The 22583-nt window shown below is 35.4% G+C and overlaps 2 protein-coding genes across 3 annotated transcripts in view; both read right to left on the minus strand.

Annotated features, from left to right (window-relative positions):
• On the minus strand, positions 1–13311 carry LOC135156050 (transmembrane prolyl 4-hydroxylase-like). Its single transcript, XM_064107082.1, has 5 exons — positions 13296–13311; positions 12230–12395; positions 7791–7961; positions 6372–6462; positions 1–5091 (listed from the first exon to the last, which is right to left on the minus strand). The coding sequence occupies exons 1-5, from the start codon at positions 13309–13311 to the stop codon at positions 4849–4851; spliced, it is 687 nt and encodes a 228-aa protein (XP_063963152.1). The 3' UTR covers positions 1–4848.
• LOC129271643 (transmembrane prolyl 4-hydroxylase-like) overlaps positions 13217–22583 on the minus strand; it is a 15759-nt gene continuing 6392 nt past the window's right edge. The window contains exons 6-7 of one of the 2 annotated variants that reach the window (XM_064106286.1): positions 17336–17952; positions 13217–16575 (exon numbers count right to left, since the gene is read on the minus strand). In XM_064106286.1, coding sequence (XP_063962356.1) covers positions 17936–17952 — 17 coding nt within the window. In that variant the 3' untranslated portion in view covers positions 13217–16575; positions 17336–17935. The remainder of the gene's footprint in view (positions 16576–17335; positions 17953–22583) is intronic. The other variant, XM_064106287.1, reaches the window with a different exon arrangement.

Raw genomic sequence — 22583 nt, forward strand, 5'->3', positions numbered from 1 at the left:
TGAAGAAAATGATTTTACTTTAATAAACTTACTTTCATAATCTGATATCATATAATTTAAGAATTAACATAATATGAACAATTATTTCATTATTTTTAACTCAAGTGCAGACATTGAATGAAGTGCTTTCCATAAAAAATAAAAATAAACTAAAATTTTGCTTTCCATTTAAATTGACAATACTCCAAAGGCCTTTCAGTTGCTGAGCAGTAGAGGGCATATTTCTAAAAACCCATAGAAGTCAATTTCCATCTCTATATTTTGCCAATAATTATGTAGTCCAGATGCTGGCCTTATTGAGATTTTTCCCCTCCACTTACCCACTGGAGGGGTAAATTTGAGGGTCACATGATCAGTGGGTAAGGGCAGTGTGGAGGAAAAGCGTGCAGTGGATGGAGTGCAGTGAGAATGGAGGGGAAAAAATCTCAAAGGGCCAGCATCTGGACTAGCCAATATGTAGTCGGGCTATGTCCCTAATAACCTCAGATATCATAAAATTTGGAGAAGAATTTTTTTGTGCACTTAGATCTGAAACTCACAAAGTAACATATGTGCCTCATGAATAATTTTTAATTTCCTTTAGAAAAGCGAACATCTATACTTCACAACCAAATTATTTATAATGATTTAGTAACTGTAAATGGTATAAACATCATTTTATGAGCCATATTTCAACCCAAATAGTACTGGGTATAAAGGGGTGCATTATGTCCCTATAAGAAAAGGACAAATTTTATTGTCAAATCTTAATTTTTAATATCAGTTTGAAGTATATGTATATTCAAATAGTGAAAATCTTAGCCAATAATGAAAATTTTATCTTAAGATACCAACAATAATTGTTTTCTCTACTCCCGTGGTTGTTTTAACTTTTGGTGAGAATGTATTCTCAAATCTCTGTAACCTATCTAACAAAATTCATTCCATCTTTTGTCAGTTTCAGAGATTTTGAGTCATTATAATGCTATTGATACATAGATGAATCCTGACTTGAATAGTTATCAAAGTACATGTATATTTTGTTTACAGCATTTATTGCACAATCTGAAAATTCACTTGTAACATTCACAATCATTGCACAAGTCCAAACAGTGCCACTAATATATCAATAAAATTATATCACTTTATACACATAAATATTTGTAATTCACATTATGGAATGCTGTAGACTAGATCTATCTGGATAACAATGCATGGAGAGCATTAGATTTGCAACCAAACTTACGTGACATGATTATTGGCTCTTAGTGTTGCAATAGGTGGTTTCAGACCGCCTCAAAGTTTTCAGTTCCAGGTATTCTCTGATCGGGAAATTTACCCCGATCAGAAAATACCAGGTATTTTGGTAATGTGAAAGCAAACTACGCGTAATTTCCCCGAAAGAAAATACCCGCTAAATAGTAGGTACTTGGCGAAATTACGAGAACTTTCTTGGGGATTTTTCCAAGGTCGCAGGTATTTTGGCGATGTGAAAGCAAATTACGGGAACTTTTAGCTCAGCGTGTCGTTGGGTGCGGCGCCGTGGGTGGCTGCTGGGCTAGTGATTTTGAATCTCGCGCCTTGCCTGCTTATCAGACCATACTGCGCATGCTCGTAACTTCAGGAACTTATCCCGAAGGGTATGTTTCAGGGCGGTGTGAATGCATGAATAATTAATGGGTATTTTTCAGCCTAAAAAAGTTCTCGTAATTTAACGGGGATTCTTGTGATCGAGGCGGTTTGAAACCACCTAATGAGCATGTGCAAGACGTCTATTTTCAATTCTTTCGCGTCGCCTCATTTCTGAACAACAGATTTCTGCAAATTCACAGTCCTCTAAAGATTCTTGAATCTACAATGCCTTCCCCTAATTTGCAGATGCTGGATGATTGTTACATCATAAAACTGGGAAGCGTACTGTGTGCATCTCAGAAAGTGCATCCGCACTTTTAACACAATGATTACAGACTGTTTCCCTCCAACATGAATTTACATTGCTGAAAAGATCACAGCCTCACACAATGTCCTTACAGTGTGTTAAAATAGTGGGTTATGTAAGGATGTGATTTACACTGTTAAAATGCTCAAATTTAACACTGTGAGGATAATTTCACACTGTGGAAGCCACAACAGTGTGAGTGATCACTGTGTGTTCACATGGTGGATAAAGATCATTTCATTCACATTGTTAAAATGCTCCAATCAATAGTCTAAGGGTCATAGTACCTTGGGTGATTTCAAGTTTGGTGTCCGGTGTTGGTTTTTGAGAGTGTGTAAAGGCTGCTGAACCGAGCTCCAGCACCGAGCTGGGTTCAGAGGAACGATACCTATCGTTATCGATAGCCTATGATGTCACGCTTCTGCGCTGCTCATCAGCTCAACTTAACACGAGAATTTCTTGACGACGAAAGTGAAAACGGGGAGAAATTACTGTAAAATCTTATCATACAGAATGCAAAGGCTAAAATCAATCACTTCAAGAATCCGAAAGAATAAACATTGTTGTCCATTAATTGTTTAGGGCTTTAATGATTTGCACTTATCGTAACTGTAAAAATTTAATTTCTTACAGGGATGTTTCATCCTGCTCGCTGCCTGTTCATGGGCTTCAAATCGCCAACACCAACACCAAACTTGAAATCACAATTTTCCCAATCCCTGCATGGAGTTTGGTGTTAGTCAAATGGGAAAATTACAAGCAGACCGTCAACACCAGCTGTGATGCTCGGTGCAACAGACAACATCTAACACCAGCGCTTAACACGAACTACCAGAAATACATCACATTTTCCAAGGTCAATCCCAACACCAGCATCATTAAAGTACGGTGTTGTGGCTGACACCAGATTTCAACACAGTAATTGAAGTCACCTATTGTCTTCAACACTGAACACACACATATACAGTGGTATGCTGTGTACTTTTTCCCCTATATGGCAGTGTTATTCAAAATTCCATCTGCACAAGACCAAAAGTGAGTTTGCAAACACAATGCAAGATAAAAGGAGAACACCCATCCTCTCTGTCACACAAGTCTCTCTGTCACGGAAGTAGCGTCACAAATCTAAGTCTACCTTATAGCACACATTAATATGTATTATCAATGATAAGGCACATTACTAGATCATTATATATCAATCAGCTATTTGGCACTAATAATAATAATATATGGAAAGTTACATAAAAAAGAATAAATAATAAAGAATAAATGTGATTAGATACATATTTCAGAAGGTAACATGTTGTTTCATTAATATTTGAAGTACGAAAACAATGGAATATTATTAATCTGATCAAGAAAAAATACAAGTTGTTTTTTTAATGGTAAAATCCAGAAAGGGAAACAGTCAAGGTTTTATTATTTCCTTTATAACTGGTGGTGTTTTTTCACAATTTGATGCTAAATTCAGTCATTCTTAATTTACTAGAAAATTACAGAAAGTCACATGTTACTATTTTCGGAACAGTATGGAACTTAGGTAAAGAAGATATTATTTTTAAAAGATCTATTGGTTATCACAGTTCTTAATATCTAAATTTCTGAATTTATTATTACAATTTTTTTTTAAGTTAGTACTCCTTTGAATTTCATTTTTTTTAAATTAAGTACTCTTACTGTAATTATAGAACCAAAGTAAAGAAGATATTACTTTACAATGATTTTATCAGTTTTTAATGAGAAAATACAATTAGGGGAGCATTTCATGAAAAAACAAATAGTGATTTTCACTGAAAACTGTTATAAGCTACTGAAATCCTTGCATCTGATTGGCTCAGAGGGAATCAGTCAGTGAAAAATCACTTTTTATGAAACACTCCCCATCATGCTCATGCTCCATACTCATGCAGCACAGGATCTGATCTGAGGAATGTACTTACTCTGAACATAGATGGCAGTATATCAAATTATTGTCAATGCTCACTGGGTACCAACTTCATTTGTGATACTTCTCCTGTTAATATGGTTAAAAAGCTAGCAGAGGCATACTTCCCTTCAAAGATTTTTCATGTTTGTAAACATAGCATAAGCTAACTATGAGATTAAATTGACTGATAAAAAATGAACTTTAATTCCATATACTTCAATTTTGATTCACTTAGGCAAGCATTAAAAAAACATTTTCTCTTGTCTATTTCCCAAAAAGTTGGGAATTTCCGCCCTTTGTTTTAACTCGGGTAGTTGCTTTAATAGTGATGTGATTAAAATATACATATTCAAATGCTAAGATCTAAGAGGCGAAAGGAGGCAAATTATACCCATGGCAACCGAGTCATTGGGTTCCAGTAGGCGAGGGGTTAACCTGTTAAAAGCTGAATTGTGGAATACCCAAAGGCTTTGAACAGGGACTACCCAGTTCCAGTTGGAATTAGGTAATTGGTTCACAAGAACCTTAAGTAAACTTAATGGCCCGTATTCTGCAGTCAGGTTTAACTTAGACCATGGTCTAACTCTGTGCTAAAATTATGGGAAGCCAAACGTGTCAAAATTTCTATTAAGCTGTATGTTTCTTATGTTTACTGTGCTCTTTTCTGATTCATCTGATTCATATTTATACTTCCTAGACAATTATTAATGGTTTTGAGAGCCAAATGATCTAAAATTTGGTAACTTTACTGTTGGCGATTTATGTAACAATTGGCCATCCATACATAAACCACAACTTTAAACCTGAGTTTAAGTTAAACCCAACTTCAGAATACGGGCCAATGAGTTAACTTGTTGACTTCTGAATTCTGTAATTCCCTTGCCTTTGTAGGCTACAGAGACCACTCCCTTCCAGTAGGCAATGGGTACAACCTTTTGAATCTTGAATTCTGTATTTCCCATAGGCGTTGTACAGTCACTACCCGGTTCCCGTAGGCAGTGGGTTAAGATAGATCTACCTCCCTGTCATTGCTAGCACAGATCCATCTATTCATGATCCATTTCTCCCCCTTCATGACCGGACAACCCCCGTGCCAGGTGAAGTTATCGACGTCCCCGAACCAGCCCGTCTCCTCGTTCAGGAAGTGGTTGTACCAAATGACGGCCTTGCCTCTCTCCGGTCTGACGTGAAGCTTTGATTCCTTGCAGTGGTTGTTCAGGTTTATGTTGCCACTGTTGCGAAGTTTCTTAGATTTTGAATGGATAGAATAGTAGTGGTAATGATGATTAAAGGTAAAAGACAGTAGGCAGACAATTATTTCACGGGAGAGTGTATCAAATCACGGTTAAATTGTCAAAATTTTACCATACATGTACATCTATATCTAGTACATCGATGTAAACTTATCTTTGTATAATCATGAAATCTTACCTCAAAATCGATAATTCTGATGATCACTAACACGGAAAAGGATATGTGGGACAGTGTATTAATATTGCTTCGAAAAATACCCGACATTTAAAGGAATTCCAGGCTTATTTTGCTAATTTCTCAGCAATTGCGCATTTTCTTCCAGAGCTATTTGGCACATATTTTTTTATTTATACATACAAACACTTTGGTGGTAATATCCCTTCCCTTAAGACATACCTTTTTCCTCAATAATTAATTTCCCTTTTTATCTTGAATATTGTAGTTGTTAAATTATTATTCATACATTGTACGCGCTATGGTACTTTTTGTTTTTAGCGCCTCTAAATATCCATTTTTATTATTATTATTATTAATATCATTGGATTCTGCTCGAACTCATTTTGAGATCGTCACCACAACTGGTATTTATCTTTAAATCCTGATATTTGATGGATATGTGCTAAGTTCCATCTGTTCATTCTAACTCACATGTTTGATCAAACACAGTATCCATTGGGAATTTACCATTGCAAAGCATAGGCGTTGAAACAACACTATTCAGTGTCGTGCGAGAATCCCACCATGCATTTTACACCAATGTTAAATATATGGTTTATTTCAACAACCACATGATATTGACATTGTTTGGTGTTATATTTAAACTATGGTTTAAACTCCAAGATCACACCAAGCATTTTACACCAGTGTTTAATAGGGCATATTGTGTTATTTCAACAACCATGTTATACTGACATTGTTTGGTGTTGTACATGTATATTTAAAGGGGTATATCTTAACACCTTAGGACGTGGTCCTCTATCTGGTGTTGGTATTAACAAAATAGTTTTTATGGTGAGTTTTAACAAGAGTTAAATTCTAAGAGGGGATCAGGGGACCCTAATTGTTTTGTCCAGATAGTTGATCTTTCAATAAATTGCCAAGAAGCATTGAAGGCTGACCTTGAGGCAACATTTAGCCAGTCCTGTTCTTGGCCTTTATTTGCTCAAAGAGCTAAGTCTTGAGATGATGCCTTTCAACTAACAGTCTCATCACCTACTAGAACACAGAGCGTTTACTCCATTCTTTACAAATTGACAAGAGCTAGTAACTTACATGATCATCATAAGTGTCGTTGTTGGCCACAACAAACGCTGTTTCACCTCCTTCTTCAACATCATTCAAGTAAACCATGATAGTCATGTATCTAACAAGTGAAATGGAGATGAAAAACAATAAAAGTCAAACATATCCAAGGTGGTACATTACGTCAAACCCCCGTTTGGAGAAAGACCGCAGTTCAGATTGCAAACTGCGGTGTTATACCCCATTTTCCATTTGGATCTCCCGAAAATCATTTCCAAGCCCTTATCAACCGTGCTTGGCCAGGTAATCCAGGGGTAATCCCCGCTGTCTCAATTTCACCTCCACAGGCCAGTATATGAGCGTTGAGCAAAGGACGAAAAGATAAACAACAGCTGTGCTATTACGTAAGACTTCTCTGCCTGTAGTAGGACCTTCGGAATGAAATTATTGTATTCGATATTTAATCACGTTTTCAAAGGCATATTGTATTCAGTAATCCAATGTTAGTCCATTTTTAATTTCGAACGAAGAAAATCGACCTCGAAATAAGGAAAGTAAGCGAATAAAAATGACGGCATGCTTTGCAGGGACCGTGCTCAGCGCTGCGCATGTATCCCATCATGTGTGGCCCCCTGCTGTGACTGTACATGCCGGGCTGTTGTGTTATCTTCGGACCGACGTCAAGAAACAGGTGTTTTGATACTTAAATTGCTTGCTTGGGGCAGTTAGGGTTTGTCGTACTTGGAGAAGAGAATTGATGAGAAGGGAAACTGGGGTATAGTGTTCTCAAATGGAAGTTTTTCGTCATGTATTTTCATAGCACAATCCCTTCAGTTAACAATTCTATGGAGTTTTATTTGCCATCCCCTCCACCGAAAACTATCAATTTTAATTCTACAATGAAAAGTTGCTAAAATATTAATTTTAATAAGAAAGGAGAAGGAAAGACAGAGTCAATTTTGATGAATCCTACATCTCAGTATAAAAATCCAAGTACTACAGGAGTAATCAAGGTCTATAGCTGGCGCTGTTCAAAATAGCTGTGACATCCGGTCCAATCTAATAGTCAATTGATATAGTGCTTTTTCCTTTCGGTTAGAAAGTGCGGCACACACACTACTTCATGTTTGAGTCACTGAAACAATAATTCAACACTTCAGAATGATCAGCTTAGTCCATGCAATTCATTGTCCTTGTAGCAAAATAGATTTAATGGCTTTCGTCAACTGTTCAGCAGAAGCCGGCCATCTTCCCAATAGTAGGTAGGGGATTCCATAGCTTTGTAGCAACCTCTGGGAAGAACATTTCACCTGTATGTCTCTCGGGATGGTTCTGAATATAAATTTACTTTAATCACTTTTTATAGACTGTAGGACTACCATTCACTTTCCAAATAATCCTAAGCCTTCCAAGGGGGAGAAATCAAAATCAAGATTTCTTCTGACTTACCTACAGATGCGGCATTTCTTGGTACTGACCAGATGGCAGCATGGAAGCCCTTGGGTGTCTCCGGCCGAGTCCAAGTGAGCATTGTAGTGACCGTGGGGGCCATACTTGACAACCTGAAAGAAGCTGTATTTGTTGATGAGCTGCTCTGGAAGCCTAGTCAATCGCAGTAACCTAGAAACATGAAAATAGGAATGGTTAGCTTATCTGCTTCTTGAAAAAAAATGATTGATTTATTTCAGTCAAAGTTTACGGTTGATATTCTAGCACAGCGCTTCTCAACCGGTGAAGCTCTTTCAGGCGGGCCGCGAAAAGCTCCATAGGGGGAAAAAATTATAGTATATTGCACAGACCTGTCAGAACATGTTATGTCCTATCAGTCTACGTGGGTCAAACGAAACTAAAGCACACTATAAGGTATCTACATGTTGCAAAGCATGCACATGTACACTATGTTGGTTTCGATCTAACTTTGATGTGAACTTCATGTGCATGCATATTGTGTATTTGATGTAGTTATTGTCGCCCATTTACCGGACGTTTGCAAATTGTTTCGAAAGTAATTCGGAGCTTTGTGTTCAAATTTCACGAAACACTTTTTCATCAAAATGCATGTTTTCTTAAAATTTTGGTAGGTGGGCCTTGAGAAAAATCTGAGAGTCAAAGTGGTCCTCAAGTAAACAAAGGTTGAGAAGCGCTGTTCTAGCGCAATGACCTCAGTGAACTAGAGAAAAGGAAATTATTTGAAGTAAATGATAGATGTTCTGGTGGTAGTAGTATGAATATTAGCAGTCTTGACATAATTAGAAGTAATCATCTTTGAATTAGTAGATGTAGGCCTAGAAGTCATACAGAATGGTAGCAGTAGTAGTCAACAGAGTGGAAGTTGTAAGAGGAGGAAGAATAGATATGAAATTATTAATTCATTTTTGAAAATTATTATTATCATAATTACTATTATTACTATTATTATTATTATTATGATCATTATTATTATTATTATCATCATTATTATCATTATTATTATCATTATTATTTTTTCTATTATTATCATTATCATTAATAGTAGAAGTAGTAGTAGTAGTAGTAGTAGTAGTAGTATTAGTAGTAGTAGTAGTAGTAGTAGCAGCAGCAGTAGTAGTTGTAGTAGTAGTAGTAGTAGTAGTAGTAGTAGTAGCAGCAGCAACAGTAGTATTAGTAGTAGTGGTAGTAGTAGTAGTGGTAGTAGTAGTATTAGTAGTAGTAGTAGCAGTAGTAGTAGTAGTAGTAGTAGTAGTAGTAGTAGTAGTAGTAGTAGTAGCAGTGGTAGTATTAGTAGTGATAATGATAGAAGCTGTAACAGTATATTTAGTTTGTAATAGCAGCATTATTTGTATTCATAGTAGTAGTATCAATCAGGAATAGCAGCAACATGAATTCTGTTACGTAAAAATAACATTCTTATCTACTGAAGATGTGTACACATTATGCTTCAAGACTGTACCTCTATAATGAAATCATCAGGAAAGGTTTATCCATGATTTATTGTTTCCATATAGGGGAAAGGGAGAGGAGAAAGGAGAAGAGAACTAAGAGGAAAAAGAGGCGCGGGGAAAATAGAGACAGTACATTAGGAGAAGATGGTAGAAAGAGGAAAAATGGAAGATACAGAGGCAGGGGAAAAATTGAGACAGTACATTAGGAGAAGATGGTAGAAAGAGGAAAAAGTGGAATATACAGAGGCAGGGGGGGAAAATAGAGACAGTACATTAGGAGAAGATGGGGAGAAGCAACAGGGAGAGAGGGAGAAAGAGAGAGGAAAAGAGTGAATATAAGCAAGAGAAAAGAAAGAGACAGAGAGAGACAGATGAGGGGAAGGGTAGAGGAATGGGGGTAGGTAAGGTGGGAGGGAGAGGAAGTGATAGAACAAGCGGGATTAAAGGAAGAGAGAGAGAGGGAGAGAAACAGAGAGATAATAAACAGAGAGGGCGAGAGAGAGAAAGACGGAGAATGACAGAATGCTACCCAAACTGCTCCCCCAATCCCACATTAAATAAAGAACAACATGGTCTCATGACGCTCAAACTAGTCCCTATACAGTGCGTCCCAGAAAAAACGAAACCGAGATTAAGCGATGATTTATCATAACTTAATCAAAAATACAATAGACAAATGACCTACCAATGTAAAGCTTAGAATCTCCTCTTTCATCTGATATTACTTAGAGTATTCCTCATTCACGCATGAGTGAGCAAAAACAATTTGAACAAAGGATACCAAAAAGTTACTCATTTGGCGGGGGGTATCCGAATTTCAAAAAGAAAATCACATGCCTGAAAAGTTCAATATCTGCTCTTTTATTTGATACCTTAATCACAAAACATGGTCAAGAAGTAAAAAAGTTATGTTACCTCGAAACAATGCTTGTATTTCCATAATTTCATTAAATAAACGTGTTTTCACCGGTTTCCCACAGAAGCTATCGCATGGTTAACAAAAGACTATATGCATGGCTGATCGTCAACAAAACGGAGTGTCAAGTGAGTTTGAACGCTTGCCTGTAGAACCTCTTCATTTTATGAAATTATTGAAATTCAAGCCTTATTTCAAATAACCAGAACTTTGTTATTTCTAGACCATTTTCTGTAATTGAGGTATCAAATTAAAGAGCAGATATTGAACTTTTTGACAATGTGGTTTTCTTTTTGAAACCCAGATACAGCCCGCCAAATGACTTTTTGGTATCCCCTCTTCAAATTGTTGTTGCTCACTCATGCGTGAATTAGAAATAATCTAAGTAACTCCAGATGAAAGGGGAGATTCTAATCTTTACAATGGTAGGTCATTTGTCTATTGTATTTGTGATTAAGTTATGATAAATCATCGCTTAATCTCGGTTTCGTTTTTTCTTGGACGCACTGTACAGCTTTCAACAAAATTGATGAGTCACTCAGGTAAAAGTCCACTCAATCATACAACTGGTTTCATCTTCATATTCTCAAAATTAACATTGGCTTAGTGCTAGAAGGGCATTAACTGTGCATCACAATGTAAACTATGTGAGTTAATGCCTTTTGGGCTTTCAGACAGAGCAGATAGCGACTGTAGGTTATCAATTTAAGGCACAGGATCAGCAGCACTGCCATGAGAAATGCTACAGCTATTACACATATTTTTTTCTTGGTTGGGTTTTTGCTCAAAATTGTAGGCACTTTATTGACACCAGTGTTGAATTTAAGGTGCTCGTTCAATACCAAATTGTATTATGTTTGTTGTACCTATAATAATAATAAAACAGTTCTTGTATAGCACATATCACATTATGATATAAAGTCCCTATGTGCTTCCAAAGCAATTGATTACCCTGGCTTTAGCCTCGCAGCCTTTTACAGCATGGAGGCATTTCAAGGAATAAATTCCTGCGGGGTACCCATTTACCTCACCTGGGTTGAAGTGCATCACAATGCGGATCAATTTATTGCTGAAAGAAATCATGCCATGGCTAAGATTCGAACCCCCGGCCTTCTTTTTAAAAGTCAGAAGACTAATCCACTGAGTCACATTGCTCCAACAGTATTTGGTATGTTTGCTACATTAAAACTCTACACTGTATTTCTAACACCCGGGGAAGCAGCCCTCTCACAACAATGACTGGTGTTATTATTTGTGTTGTGTTCTTTTTAACACCATAATTTCTATAGTGTATATCGGATTATTTCTACCTTCTTAGTTATTTACACCAGTGATGAATGTATGGTTTCTTAGTTCAAAACCCATTAGTGTTATCATGTTTGGCGTTATATTCAAACTAAATCGTGCATTCAAAGCACCAACTGGTATTGTGATGTTTTTAAAGGTCAAGTCTACGGTGCCCCAGAAAAATGTTGATTTGAATAGAAAGAGAAAAAAAGCAATTACACTGAAAATTTCAGCAAAATCTGATGTAAAACAAGAAAGTTATGACACAAAACAGTTATATGCACAACTCAATTACATGCAAATGAGAGAGTCGATGATGCCCCTCACTCACTATTTCTTTTATTTTTTTAATTGTTGAATAATACAACATTCAAATTTTACCAATTTGACAAAAAGAACCAACATGTCTGAACCATAAAATGTTAAAACATTGGTAACTCCACATGTTAAGGTAGGAACGAATAATTGTTTCACAGGAAAATGATGAGAAAATTAGAATATTTAATATTTTTTAATAACTAAATACAAAAGAAAAAAGTGAGTGGGTGATGTCATCAGTCCCCTCCTTTGCATATCGACCAGAGAGTGCATACAACTGTTACTTTAAAATGTCATAACCTTCTTAATTTACATCCGATTTTGATTAATTTTCTTTTTAGTCATATGCTTGTTGGATTTTCCTCTTTTTTTCAATTCAACCTTTTGTTGGGGTGGACTTGTCCTTTAACACCATAATGTTTTAAGTGTATTGGACTATTTCCTACCTTCTTTGGAACTCAGCGACCAGGTCATCCTTGGTCCTCTCTGGATAGATCCAGGTCTGTTCACTGTACCTGGACTTCTTGATGGGGTTCTTACTGACAAAGGTCTTGATGTACGCAGCCAGCTGATGTACATTAAGACCGGATGATTCCGACCGACTGATGAAATCTGATAGTGAGAAGGATTTGATACAATGGTTTATGATACAGTCACACCAACGAAGGAGACTCCAAACTGACCATTGGTATGTTAGTGGAAATAAAATCAAAAAATTCTAGCTTGGGTATTCAAATGGCGATAAAGGTAAATTATTGAATATGTAATACCCTCCAAGGAAATTGCATCAATATTCTATTACTTAATTTATTGCAAATTAAATACAATATCATTATGGCCCCTCGGAGGAAAGGAAATAGCTAAAAGGAGGAGGAAATGAAGAATAAAATACTGACTTATAAATGTAAAAGGAGTGGGGTAGGAACGGAAGAGGGGAGAAGATGGGAGAGAGCAGAGGTCATTAAAGAGAAACGAAGAGAGAAAGAGAGAGAGAGAGAAAGATATGGCAAAGTGAAGTAGAAACAAGGAGATGGTTGGAAAAACTTGAATATATTGGTAATTTGTCACATATTTGAAATGATGATTGTATATTGCAGATGAATTTTAAAGAAGTAGTATAGTACTCCTACATTTTCATTGTTTCAATACTTTGTTATTCAATGTCATGCCCCATTTCATCATAACATTTTCTACCTACATTCCTAGTACAGTATGTATCTATCAAACCATCATACTTATCTTATGTAATTCCTGATCTATAATTTTTTTTATAGCTAAACATGAAATATGGGCTGTAATAATTTCATAATGCTCCTAAAATTCCAAATAAATATTCAATTTGTACATCAACCAGTTATCAATATAGTATACACCTCATTTCTAATATTTTTGAGACAGTATATAGAAGTCTAAAACTGTAAAGTACAGACGTTGACTTTGCTGACTTGTCGCTTTCTTTATTTTCATAATCGCAAAACATTTCTGAATATAATCATATCCATTATTTCTTACTATTTTGAGACACCATATAGAAGACTAAAACCGTAAAGTACAGGCATTGACTTTGTTGCTTCCCTTTTTCATTATTGATACATAAGTCGACAGGTGGATTTTTCACTGGTGGATTTTAGAACCAGACTTTATTACAGCAGTATTATCTTTGTATTCTGCCGTCAATAAAGGTCAAGGAAACAGAAGAACAGGATTCAAACAGCTCATCAACAATCATAACATTTTTGTTATGATCTTTAAAAAAAATTCACTAGATATCAAAGAATAAAAATATGTTGCTGATTTTAGATTTTTTTATATTGGAAGAGAAAAAATGAATAGACCATCTAATCAATGCTTTGTGACAATGATAAATTCTTAGATTTACTCAAAATCAATTAAGTTTGTCTTATCTCTTAATAAGCTTGGGTAAAGGTTCACTAAAGTGAATTACATCACTATTAGTTTACATTCCGTATTACATTCATCTTATAAATGTCTTATGATTGTTATATCCCTTCTCATTGACTGGTTCAGTATGAAAATATTTTTTTCTGTCAATTACACTTAGTGCCCAGCCTCTCTTGGTAAAGTGTACACTTACCCAGCTTACAAATTTATTGATTGCAAATCAACAAATTAGTGATTCTATTGCTTTTAGCAAACATTAGTTCTTAAGGTGCAATATACCCACCCATTTTCAATAAGATATATTTTCCCTGTATTGTTATTTATTGTGTTGTATTTATCTTCACTCTCTTTTCTTATTATTCTTGATCTTGTTATAACTATGGAAAAGACGCTATATAAATCATATGTATTATTATTATTTCATACTCTCTATTGCCTTATTGGAATTGAAAAAATTGAATTGAATTTAGTTGAATTCAACTGAAGTGAATTCAATTCAATTCAATATAGCAAGCCTTTCACAACCTCTTCCATACAAGACTCTCCATTGTTAAAATTCACAACCAGAACTAAATCTTCAATATTACCTGCAAGGATTTGCAGTTATATGATCCTAACAGCATAAATGCAATCAATTTTGATATGAGCATAGTTATTTGATTAATCTGGCTAGACTTTAATCATCTGAAAATGAAATTTCAGTTACTTCAGTCTGCCTTGTCTGTTCATTAGGTTGATGTAACATGATAACCTTCTGTTTGAACATATTAGTAAAGCCTGTTTATACAGAGCAGTGATTTATAATAAATTTCACATTCTGTTCAAATCATTTAGCAATAATATCATAGCAAAAAGCCAACTCTAAAGAAAATTTGGTTCCCAATATTGTATGACAAAAACATATGGCAAGAAGTATATGAAAACTTGGGTTGAATAGTCATACATTACTACTGATTTTGTGCATATGCCAGATACATGGCTCAATCAACAACATAATATATAAATCTAGGTTCAATATGGCACATTTGCAGCTCTTATAACATGTATAAACTTCAAAGTGCAAAATATAATGTCTATATGATATTATTGTGTCCATAATCCAAGATCTAAAATAGAGGGTGCAAACGGTGTGCTGAATATCTGATGATCCTGCTTAAAAAAAAACACTCTCAAATGATGCAATAATCAAGAAAAGTTCCTTTTCACTTAAAAGAGGGTTACTTACTTCTACAATAAGGGGGAGATACAGTGCATAATTTTGAAAAAAAAAAGAGGGAGGGAGGCACATATTCCCTGTCCTGTCCCCCTTCTTTGTCAAACAGGTGTTAATCTGATAACCAGAATCACTGCAATGAAAGACAATCCACAGGCTTGCATATGTATATTACTATAATGTTAAAGAGAAAAATGAAGGTTTAATATTTGTGAAGTCTGAAAATGATGATACCAAAGTTCTGGAACTTCAAGCCTTCATACATTATGGAATGGTGGGGGGGGGGGGGGGGCGCTGAGATGATAGTGAAGAGGTTGACCATGCAAAATCATCACAATCATTTTTTATATATTTGTACACGTTTAGTGAAAAGGTGAGGGTGGGTCGTAGCCCCTGTTAATATCATGTTGATGTAGGTATGAATACAAAGCAAATCAGTTTATGAGAACTTAGTTATTCTATTATAAGAATTAAGTGTATATAAGGAAGGCATATAAAAGAAGATATGTCACAAACTTCAAAGGTGGTAGCAAAATATACAAAAATTAACTTATTTGGTAAAAATAGGTGATTTCCTCTAATATAATACACCAAATACACAATTTTTTTCCCGTTTAAACTTAGAGAAAATATGATTTTTTTTAATGGTCACTACTGCCTAGTAACAAGCAATCAGATTCATGCAGTTGTTATGTTAGGAAAACACACACAGTTTTAAAAGGCAAACACTGTGAATATTTCATGTAATTGACAACACAGGCATCGCAGCAATTCATTCCCCTCTAAGAGGCATATCGAAAGCTTTGCTTTACTAATTTCATGCTTCAAGGTACATTTTAATTGCTTTATATGCTACAAAAAGATTTATCTCTTCATCGAAGGCTGAATATATTGTATTCCAACACTATGAAATGATTGTTGTAATAATGATGACATATCAGTGAACACATCAACTACCCAGCACTAAGTGCACACTCCTCCATGCTATACAAGAGCTTCAGATATGGTTATGATTAATTGAACTTGTGCTTTGAGCTTTGCTTTTGAAAACATTCACACATGGACATTTTCCGATCAATAACAATATCTGGGTATTTCTTCTTGTTCATTTCTGACTACTTCTCCAGGGTAGAATGGGTTGGAAATTTAATGATTTAATCCTTTTTCTGTATCATTCTGATATCCAATGACCAACATTTTAAGACTGTGCTCAAAGGGTCAATTTTAAAGAAAAATAAACCTTTTTTTAAATCAAAATGCAATAAAAAATAAATCAGCGGATGGAAAAAGAAAAATAATGGTCAAAGCACTTTCTGCTTTAATTGGATAAATTAGATGACATTCAATGTAATTCACATTTAAGCTTTTCCTCTGATCAGAAGTGTGCATTTTGTACTTGCAATTAATTGCTTTAGTTGTGTTCAAATGCAACCCGTGCAATCGATTGCAAGCCTTACAGCATTTTGCGATTAATTGTAAACTTTACAGCCAAGATGATAATGCTGCATTATAATAGAGCACTTAGAGGTGTCCAGGCTGGAGATATTTCTATCCCAATAGATAGAGGAAATTCACAAAGCAAAATGATGAAAAATTTGATCAAAATCGGATAACAAATAACGAAGTTATTGAATTTTAAAGATTTGCATTATTCCGGTGAAACAGTTCTGTATCATTCTGATATCCAATGACCAACATTTTAAGATTGTGCTCAAAGGGTCCATTTTAAAGAAAAATAAACCTTTTTTTCAATCAAAATGCAATCAAAAATAAATCAGCGGATGGAAAAAGAAAAATAATGGTCAAAGCACTTCCTGCATTAATTGAATAAATTAGATGACATTCAATGTAATTCACATTTAAGCTTTTCCTCTGATCAGAAGTGCGCATTTTGTACTTGCAATTAATTGCTTTAGTTGTGTTCAAACGCAACCCGTGCAATTGATTGCAAGCCTTACAGCATTTTGCGATTAATTGTAAACTTTACAGCCAAGATCATAATGCTGCGTTATTATAGAGCACTTAGAGGTGTCCAGGCTGTAGATATTTCTATCCCAATAGATAGAGTAAAATTCACTAAGCAAAATGATGAAAATTTGATCAAAATCGGATAACAAATAACGAAGTTATTGAATTTTTAAGATTTGCATTATTCCGGTGGAACAGTTATAGGCATGTCTTTATGAATTAGGTGGGCTGATGATGTCATATCCCCACTTGTTATTTTGTATTTTATTATATGAAATAAGATTTATTCAAAATTTTTCTACCAAGAACTAAAACAATTGGATTAACAACTGATTAAGTGCATTAGCTATTTATTGCCGCAACTTATTTCATCATAATGGAACACATCATTTACACATGTATGTATGAAAAAATGAAGCATTTATGATTTCATGTAATAACATAAGAAAAAGGAAAGTGGGGATGTGACATCATCAGCCCAACTAATGAATATTCATGACGATGTGCATATAACCGATTTCACAAAATATTGAGAAACTTTAAAATGCAATAACTTTGTTATTTGTTATCCGATTTTGATGAAATTTTTTGATCTGTGAATTTTACTTTATTTATCTAGATATATATTTTTTCAGCCCGGACCATCCCACACTATACAAGTGATAAGAATAACTTTATTATTGACTTGCTATTAATCGCAAGGTTCATGTGAAAATGCCCCCTTTAGTCACCCTCTCCAAAGTCAAGCACGACCTGCCATGACCTGGTGAATGGTTGATGAATTTTCCTTGAGATGGAGGTAGGTTTCCATCTTAATAATGCAATGGGTGTGTCACAAAGGGGCTTCCCCCTTGGGCTCCACAGATTACCCCAACCAGAACATGCCAGCCAGCCAACCAACAACCAAGGCCAGTTCGCACTCAAACAAATTAGAGCATGCATGCTGAACTGAAGGTCTTTGAGACTTTCACATAGAATTGAAATATTGTATTAAGAATCATGGTTGGGTGATATTATTGTGAAAAGGGTTGTCGTCTGAAGGTTTATCTTCTTGAAGCAGCAGCTACCCTTAGAGAAATTTGCAATCTGTGTGCGAATGACCCCCCCCCCAAAAAAAAAAAAAAATCAAATTTGATATAAAAGATATATAGGGATAGTTTTATAGCTTTGCTAAAACTCTAAAAATGATATCAGCAACTTTCATAATGACTCACTCTTGACAGGCTACAAACAGAGAAATGACCTTTACAAGTACTGTTATTTGGAAATGTTCTTTAATTATTTTCTCATGAAGAGGCAGATCAAGGATTTTGAAATAGAGGGGACACAAAAAATGGATAAAGGGGCACATATGATGATTTCCTTCTATTTACCTATTTTAGAGGGGATGCCCCTTGACCCACTGCGCCTGCCTGGATATGCAAGTGTCATGTTCTCATCACTTAAGTGGGGGGGAAGGTGCAAAACCTATTGGTTTAACTATCATTATATTTGTTATGGTTTTATTTATTATGGTTTGGTAAATTAAGTTTATATCATTGTTTTGTGAGTGTGAATGGACTTTGAGAAAACTATATCACCCTCAATACATCTCCTATGTACACCAAGGGAACCTCATTGCAACTTAGGCATTCACATGGGTCATTTTAATAAAATAAACTAGATCTCCTGGCTACTTGGAATAATTCTTGTCATGCTCACTGTATTGGGTAACTGCCTCATTACATACAACAACAATATATCAATGTGATTAATCTCTGAGGTCCAAAGTTGAATTTGAATTCACCATGAATACAAGATTGGTAAAGTCTTATGAATGGGCAGTCATATAGATCTGAAGTTGTTCATCAAGAACGCATGAATAATAACCTCCAAAAGAATAATAGTTCCTTAAGAAGTTGTTTAGAGTCTTGGATTTTACATATTTTCTCCTGAAATGAATATCTTGCATTAATAATTTACCAATATTGGTTAATTCATTGTTCAATATGCAAGCCAAGTACAACCGATCTGTTAAACATACTAAAACTAGTAGGGGAAGTGCTGCTGTAGTTTGCTCTTGTGTTAAATATTGTTATTGTATTGTATCAACAATTATTTTGCAAAATGTATTGCCCATTGTTTCTGTATTGATCATTGACATTGAATTTTCCTGGAAATGGAATAAAATACAAAAGAATTACAAAAGTTACTTGGGAACAAATAGAAGCAGTATCTTACTGTAATTACTCTCCTTTCAGTTTTTTTTTAAACAAGAGATGGGCAGAGTAATTTATTGTGATCATGAATTAATAGGCCGTTTCTAATAACAACCCATTCATTGGGAAATTATCTTTACAAAGTGGAAACGTGCTGTGAATTTACTAACAGATACAGACTGTGCACTCCAAAATATCACACCAGTCCAACACCTGTTCTAGCGCTCACTTGATTAATCAATTTTTCTTCCTTTCACTGGGCAGGTTGAAATACAGTACATCAAGCGTACTTGATTACAATTCCAAATAACATTGTACTCCCCAGTTCCAAGCAAAGTGTGAGCGCTATCACTTTCCTCTATAATTCGTTTGGAAAATTAAAGGTAATATTATTCAGTGAAGGAAGACATTATTAACTATTGGATATTTTGCCGATATCACTGTAAACTCGAGTATATACTTGGCAATTTTTCATGTGTGTGCCAAGTAATTATATTGGATTAAGGGTGCGTTTATCGGCCACTTTTTTACCCTAGAATCATGATTTGAATCATGATTCAAATCATGATTCTGCAGAATCACGATTGCGTTTAGTCGAAATTGAATATAATCATGATTAGAATCACAAACATGAAACACGAAAAAAGGGGCGTTTGGAAAGACGTTTCTGCAGAATCACGTACGAAAATGTTCGAATAAACGATATCGTGATTACAATCATGATTATATGACCTCACTGTTGTGTCGGGCTACTTTCGGTTTGACTCTTGCCAAGCTCAAGGCGCTCTATATGTTCATTGTATGTACATGACTATGTACTATGAATTCATTTCTTGTCATGTTCAAGTTCTGTGTTGGTCATCGCATCGTCCACTACTTTTCATTTTTTGGTCATGTCTTCAACTTCAAGTTCTAGTAAATGAATTAACTGGACAGACAATGATCTCAGTTGTTGTTGAGTATACAGTATCAATATCAAATTGGATCTACGCTGAAATTCACTTCCGAACACCATTTTGGATAAACTAACAAGATGAATAGAAGCATATGGACCCTTTATGATAGAAGTAAACAAAATGAGGTATAGACTGAATTCTGATGGAAGCAAAAGAATTTTCGAGAGCCGAAACACGTGCGAAAAACTTCCTCTGTCAAACTGCGCACTAGTGATGCGCACTGGATTGGCCCGAATCTGAGGAGAAACAGCATTGGAATGAAGGTCGTCTAAACGCTGATTCTGTGATATTGTGATTCATGTTTGTGTTTTGAATCATGATTCAAATCATGATTCAAATCATGATTCTGGCTTGAGGTCGCATAAACGCAGCCTTATATTTATAAGATCACTATCTCAATATCTCTAAAAATTCCCAATGTGCAAACATAAAACAATAGCTTTTCTTTGCCAAGGGTAGCACTTTAGTTATTTAGTTGATCCTCTAGTAGGCCCTGCATATCATTTATTTTTACGCTTCTCCATTCCTTTATACATGACAGAAGGTCCCATTTTAAAGTCTTTGGTATGATTTGAATCAGGGGCAGATCCAGGATTTTCCAAAAGGGGGAGGGGCACATTTTTCGGAGGAAAAAATTTGACAAGCAAAAAAAAGGTCTACACTTTCAAAAGTAGGGGCACACCTCTGTTTTAATGGCATTTTTACATTACAAATTTTGCTTCTCAAAGGGGGGGGGGGCAAGAGTCAGCTGTGCCCCCTGGATCCACCAGTGATTTGAATCTGTGGCCTCCTGTACAATGAGGCAGTTGCACAGCCACCTAGCCTGTCTGTCTGTATCAAGATACTCAGATTTCCATTGCTTTAAACATGGGATTGTCTAAATGTAATCTACATCTTTAAAGGAGGCATATATCGTGGAGAAATTCTATAAAAATTCAAGCACGATCCCATTGCATAAACATCCAAAATGAGAAAGAATGAGAAAAGCAATAGAAGGGGCTGAATGGTAAGGTCTAGCAAATGGAGCATGGATGTAAATGACACCCCAAATATAGGTAAGATGTAGTCATTCTTTTTCCAATCAGGCTGAAAATCCGCTAGAGACATGGGACAGCGCGGTCTCAGTAAACAGTTGTATATGACAGTCACATAATACTAAATTTCATGAGACTAAAGTTAGCAATAATACCTTAATATATATGAGCATAAGCAAACAATGCATTAATAAATTCAAATCAAGATCAGACTTCAGTCATAATTACTAAATATAACAGACCTCCCTTATTATCATTAATTCAATATTTCATTGCTCCTTATTATTTAAATAATGATATCATGTGATATTATCATTATTGAAAAACCATGATGATCTTAATTGACAACCCATAGTTACAAGTAAAAAACATCATTCTTTTAATGGATTCAAAATAAAGAACAGGAGAGATCTGTTTACTTTTTTTTCTTGTCAAATATTTGATGGCTGGTATTTCTGATTTCTCTCCCTCTAAATCCACCTACCTACCTTTCTATCTCCTCTCATTCATTCATCCTTCTCTCTCTCTTTCTATCTTATCCCTTTATCTATCTATCTGTCTATCTATTGTGATCAACACTTGATTCCTTGTGGGATGGAGGATGTGAGGGGGGTGGCTACAACCCCCAAAGTTAAAAAAAAATATGGCACTTGTGTCAAATTGTTGTTCTGCTTTTCAAATATTACAATCATTATTAAATTACCTCAGGGAAGGGTCTTCAAACTTGCCCAATCCAATCACACAAAACATAATTAGTTTCAATACAATACTTTATCCATATTATTTATTTTGTAATTATCTATGTTACTGTTTGAATATATATTTTTTATCATTATTACCTTGTAATACATCGCAATTCGGCCTTAGCCGCGATGATGTCTTGATTTTTAATAAACCATTTATCTATCTATCTACCAAAAAAAAGAAGAATACTTTTCTATAAATTGCCATACAGAAAATATTTGGTTACAGATTCAGCTAGAGTTATATTCTTACAGTGTGTTGATGTCAATCGTACTCTCACTGCTGAAGGGAAACCATCAAATGGATTGATTAATTACTGAACAGGCATGCAGGGTAATTTAGCTTGTTCAGAGGAGCATCCAATGGACAGCTTTTGATTAACTAAGGAATTGTACACATCCTACTGGGTATCACATTTGATTATCCTTCAATCAACAAAAAGTTCATTTGCTGATATGGCAAGCTACATGTAGCTAAAGGCTAGGGGGCAGGGTGGTCAAAGAGCTAGTTGAAGATGTGGGGAAGGGGAAAGGGGAAGGGGAAAGGGGAAGGGGGAGTGGATCAAGGGGAGGGTAAGGAGGAGAAGGAGAGGGGGAAGGTGAGGTTATAGGCAAAATGTGCCCCCATAACCAACAGATTGTTTGAAATTTTTGGTTATCACATTGAGGGGCTGGGGGTAGATTACATAAAATTAAAGGAACAATGTCAGTTTTTTGCAAAAAAGGGGGCACTTTCCCATGACCCATATGGATCCAAACACACACGCTCCAGCGAACCAAACCAGA

The sequence above is a fragment of the Lytechinus pictus genome, chromosome 11 (genome assembly GCF_037042905.1).
Source record: "Lytechinus pictus isolate F3 Inbred chromosome 11, Lp3.0, whole genome shotgun sequence".
NCBI classification, from domain to species: domain Eukaryota; kingdom Metazoa; phylum Echinodermata; class Echinoidea; order Temnopleuroida; family Toxopneustidae; genus Lytechinus; species Lytechinus pictus.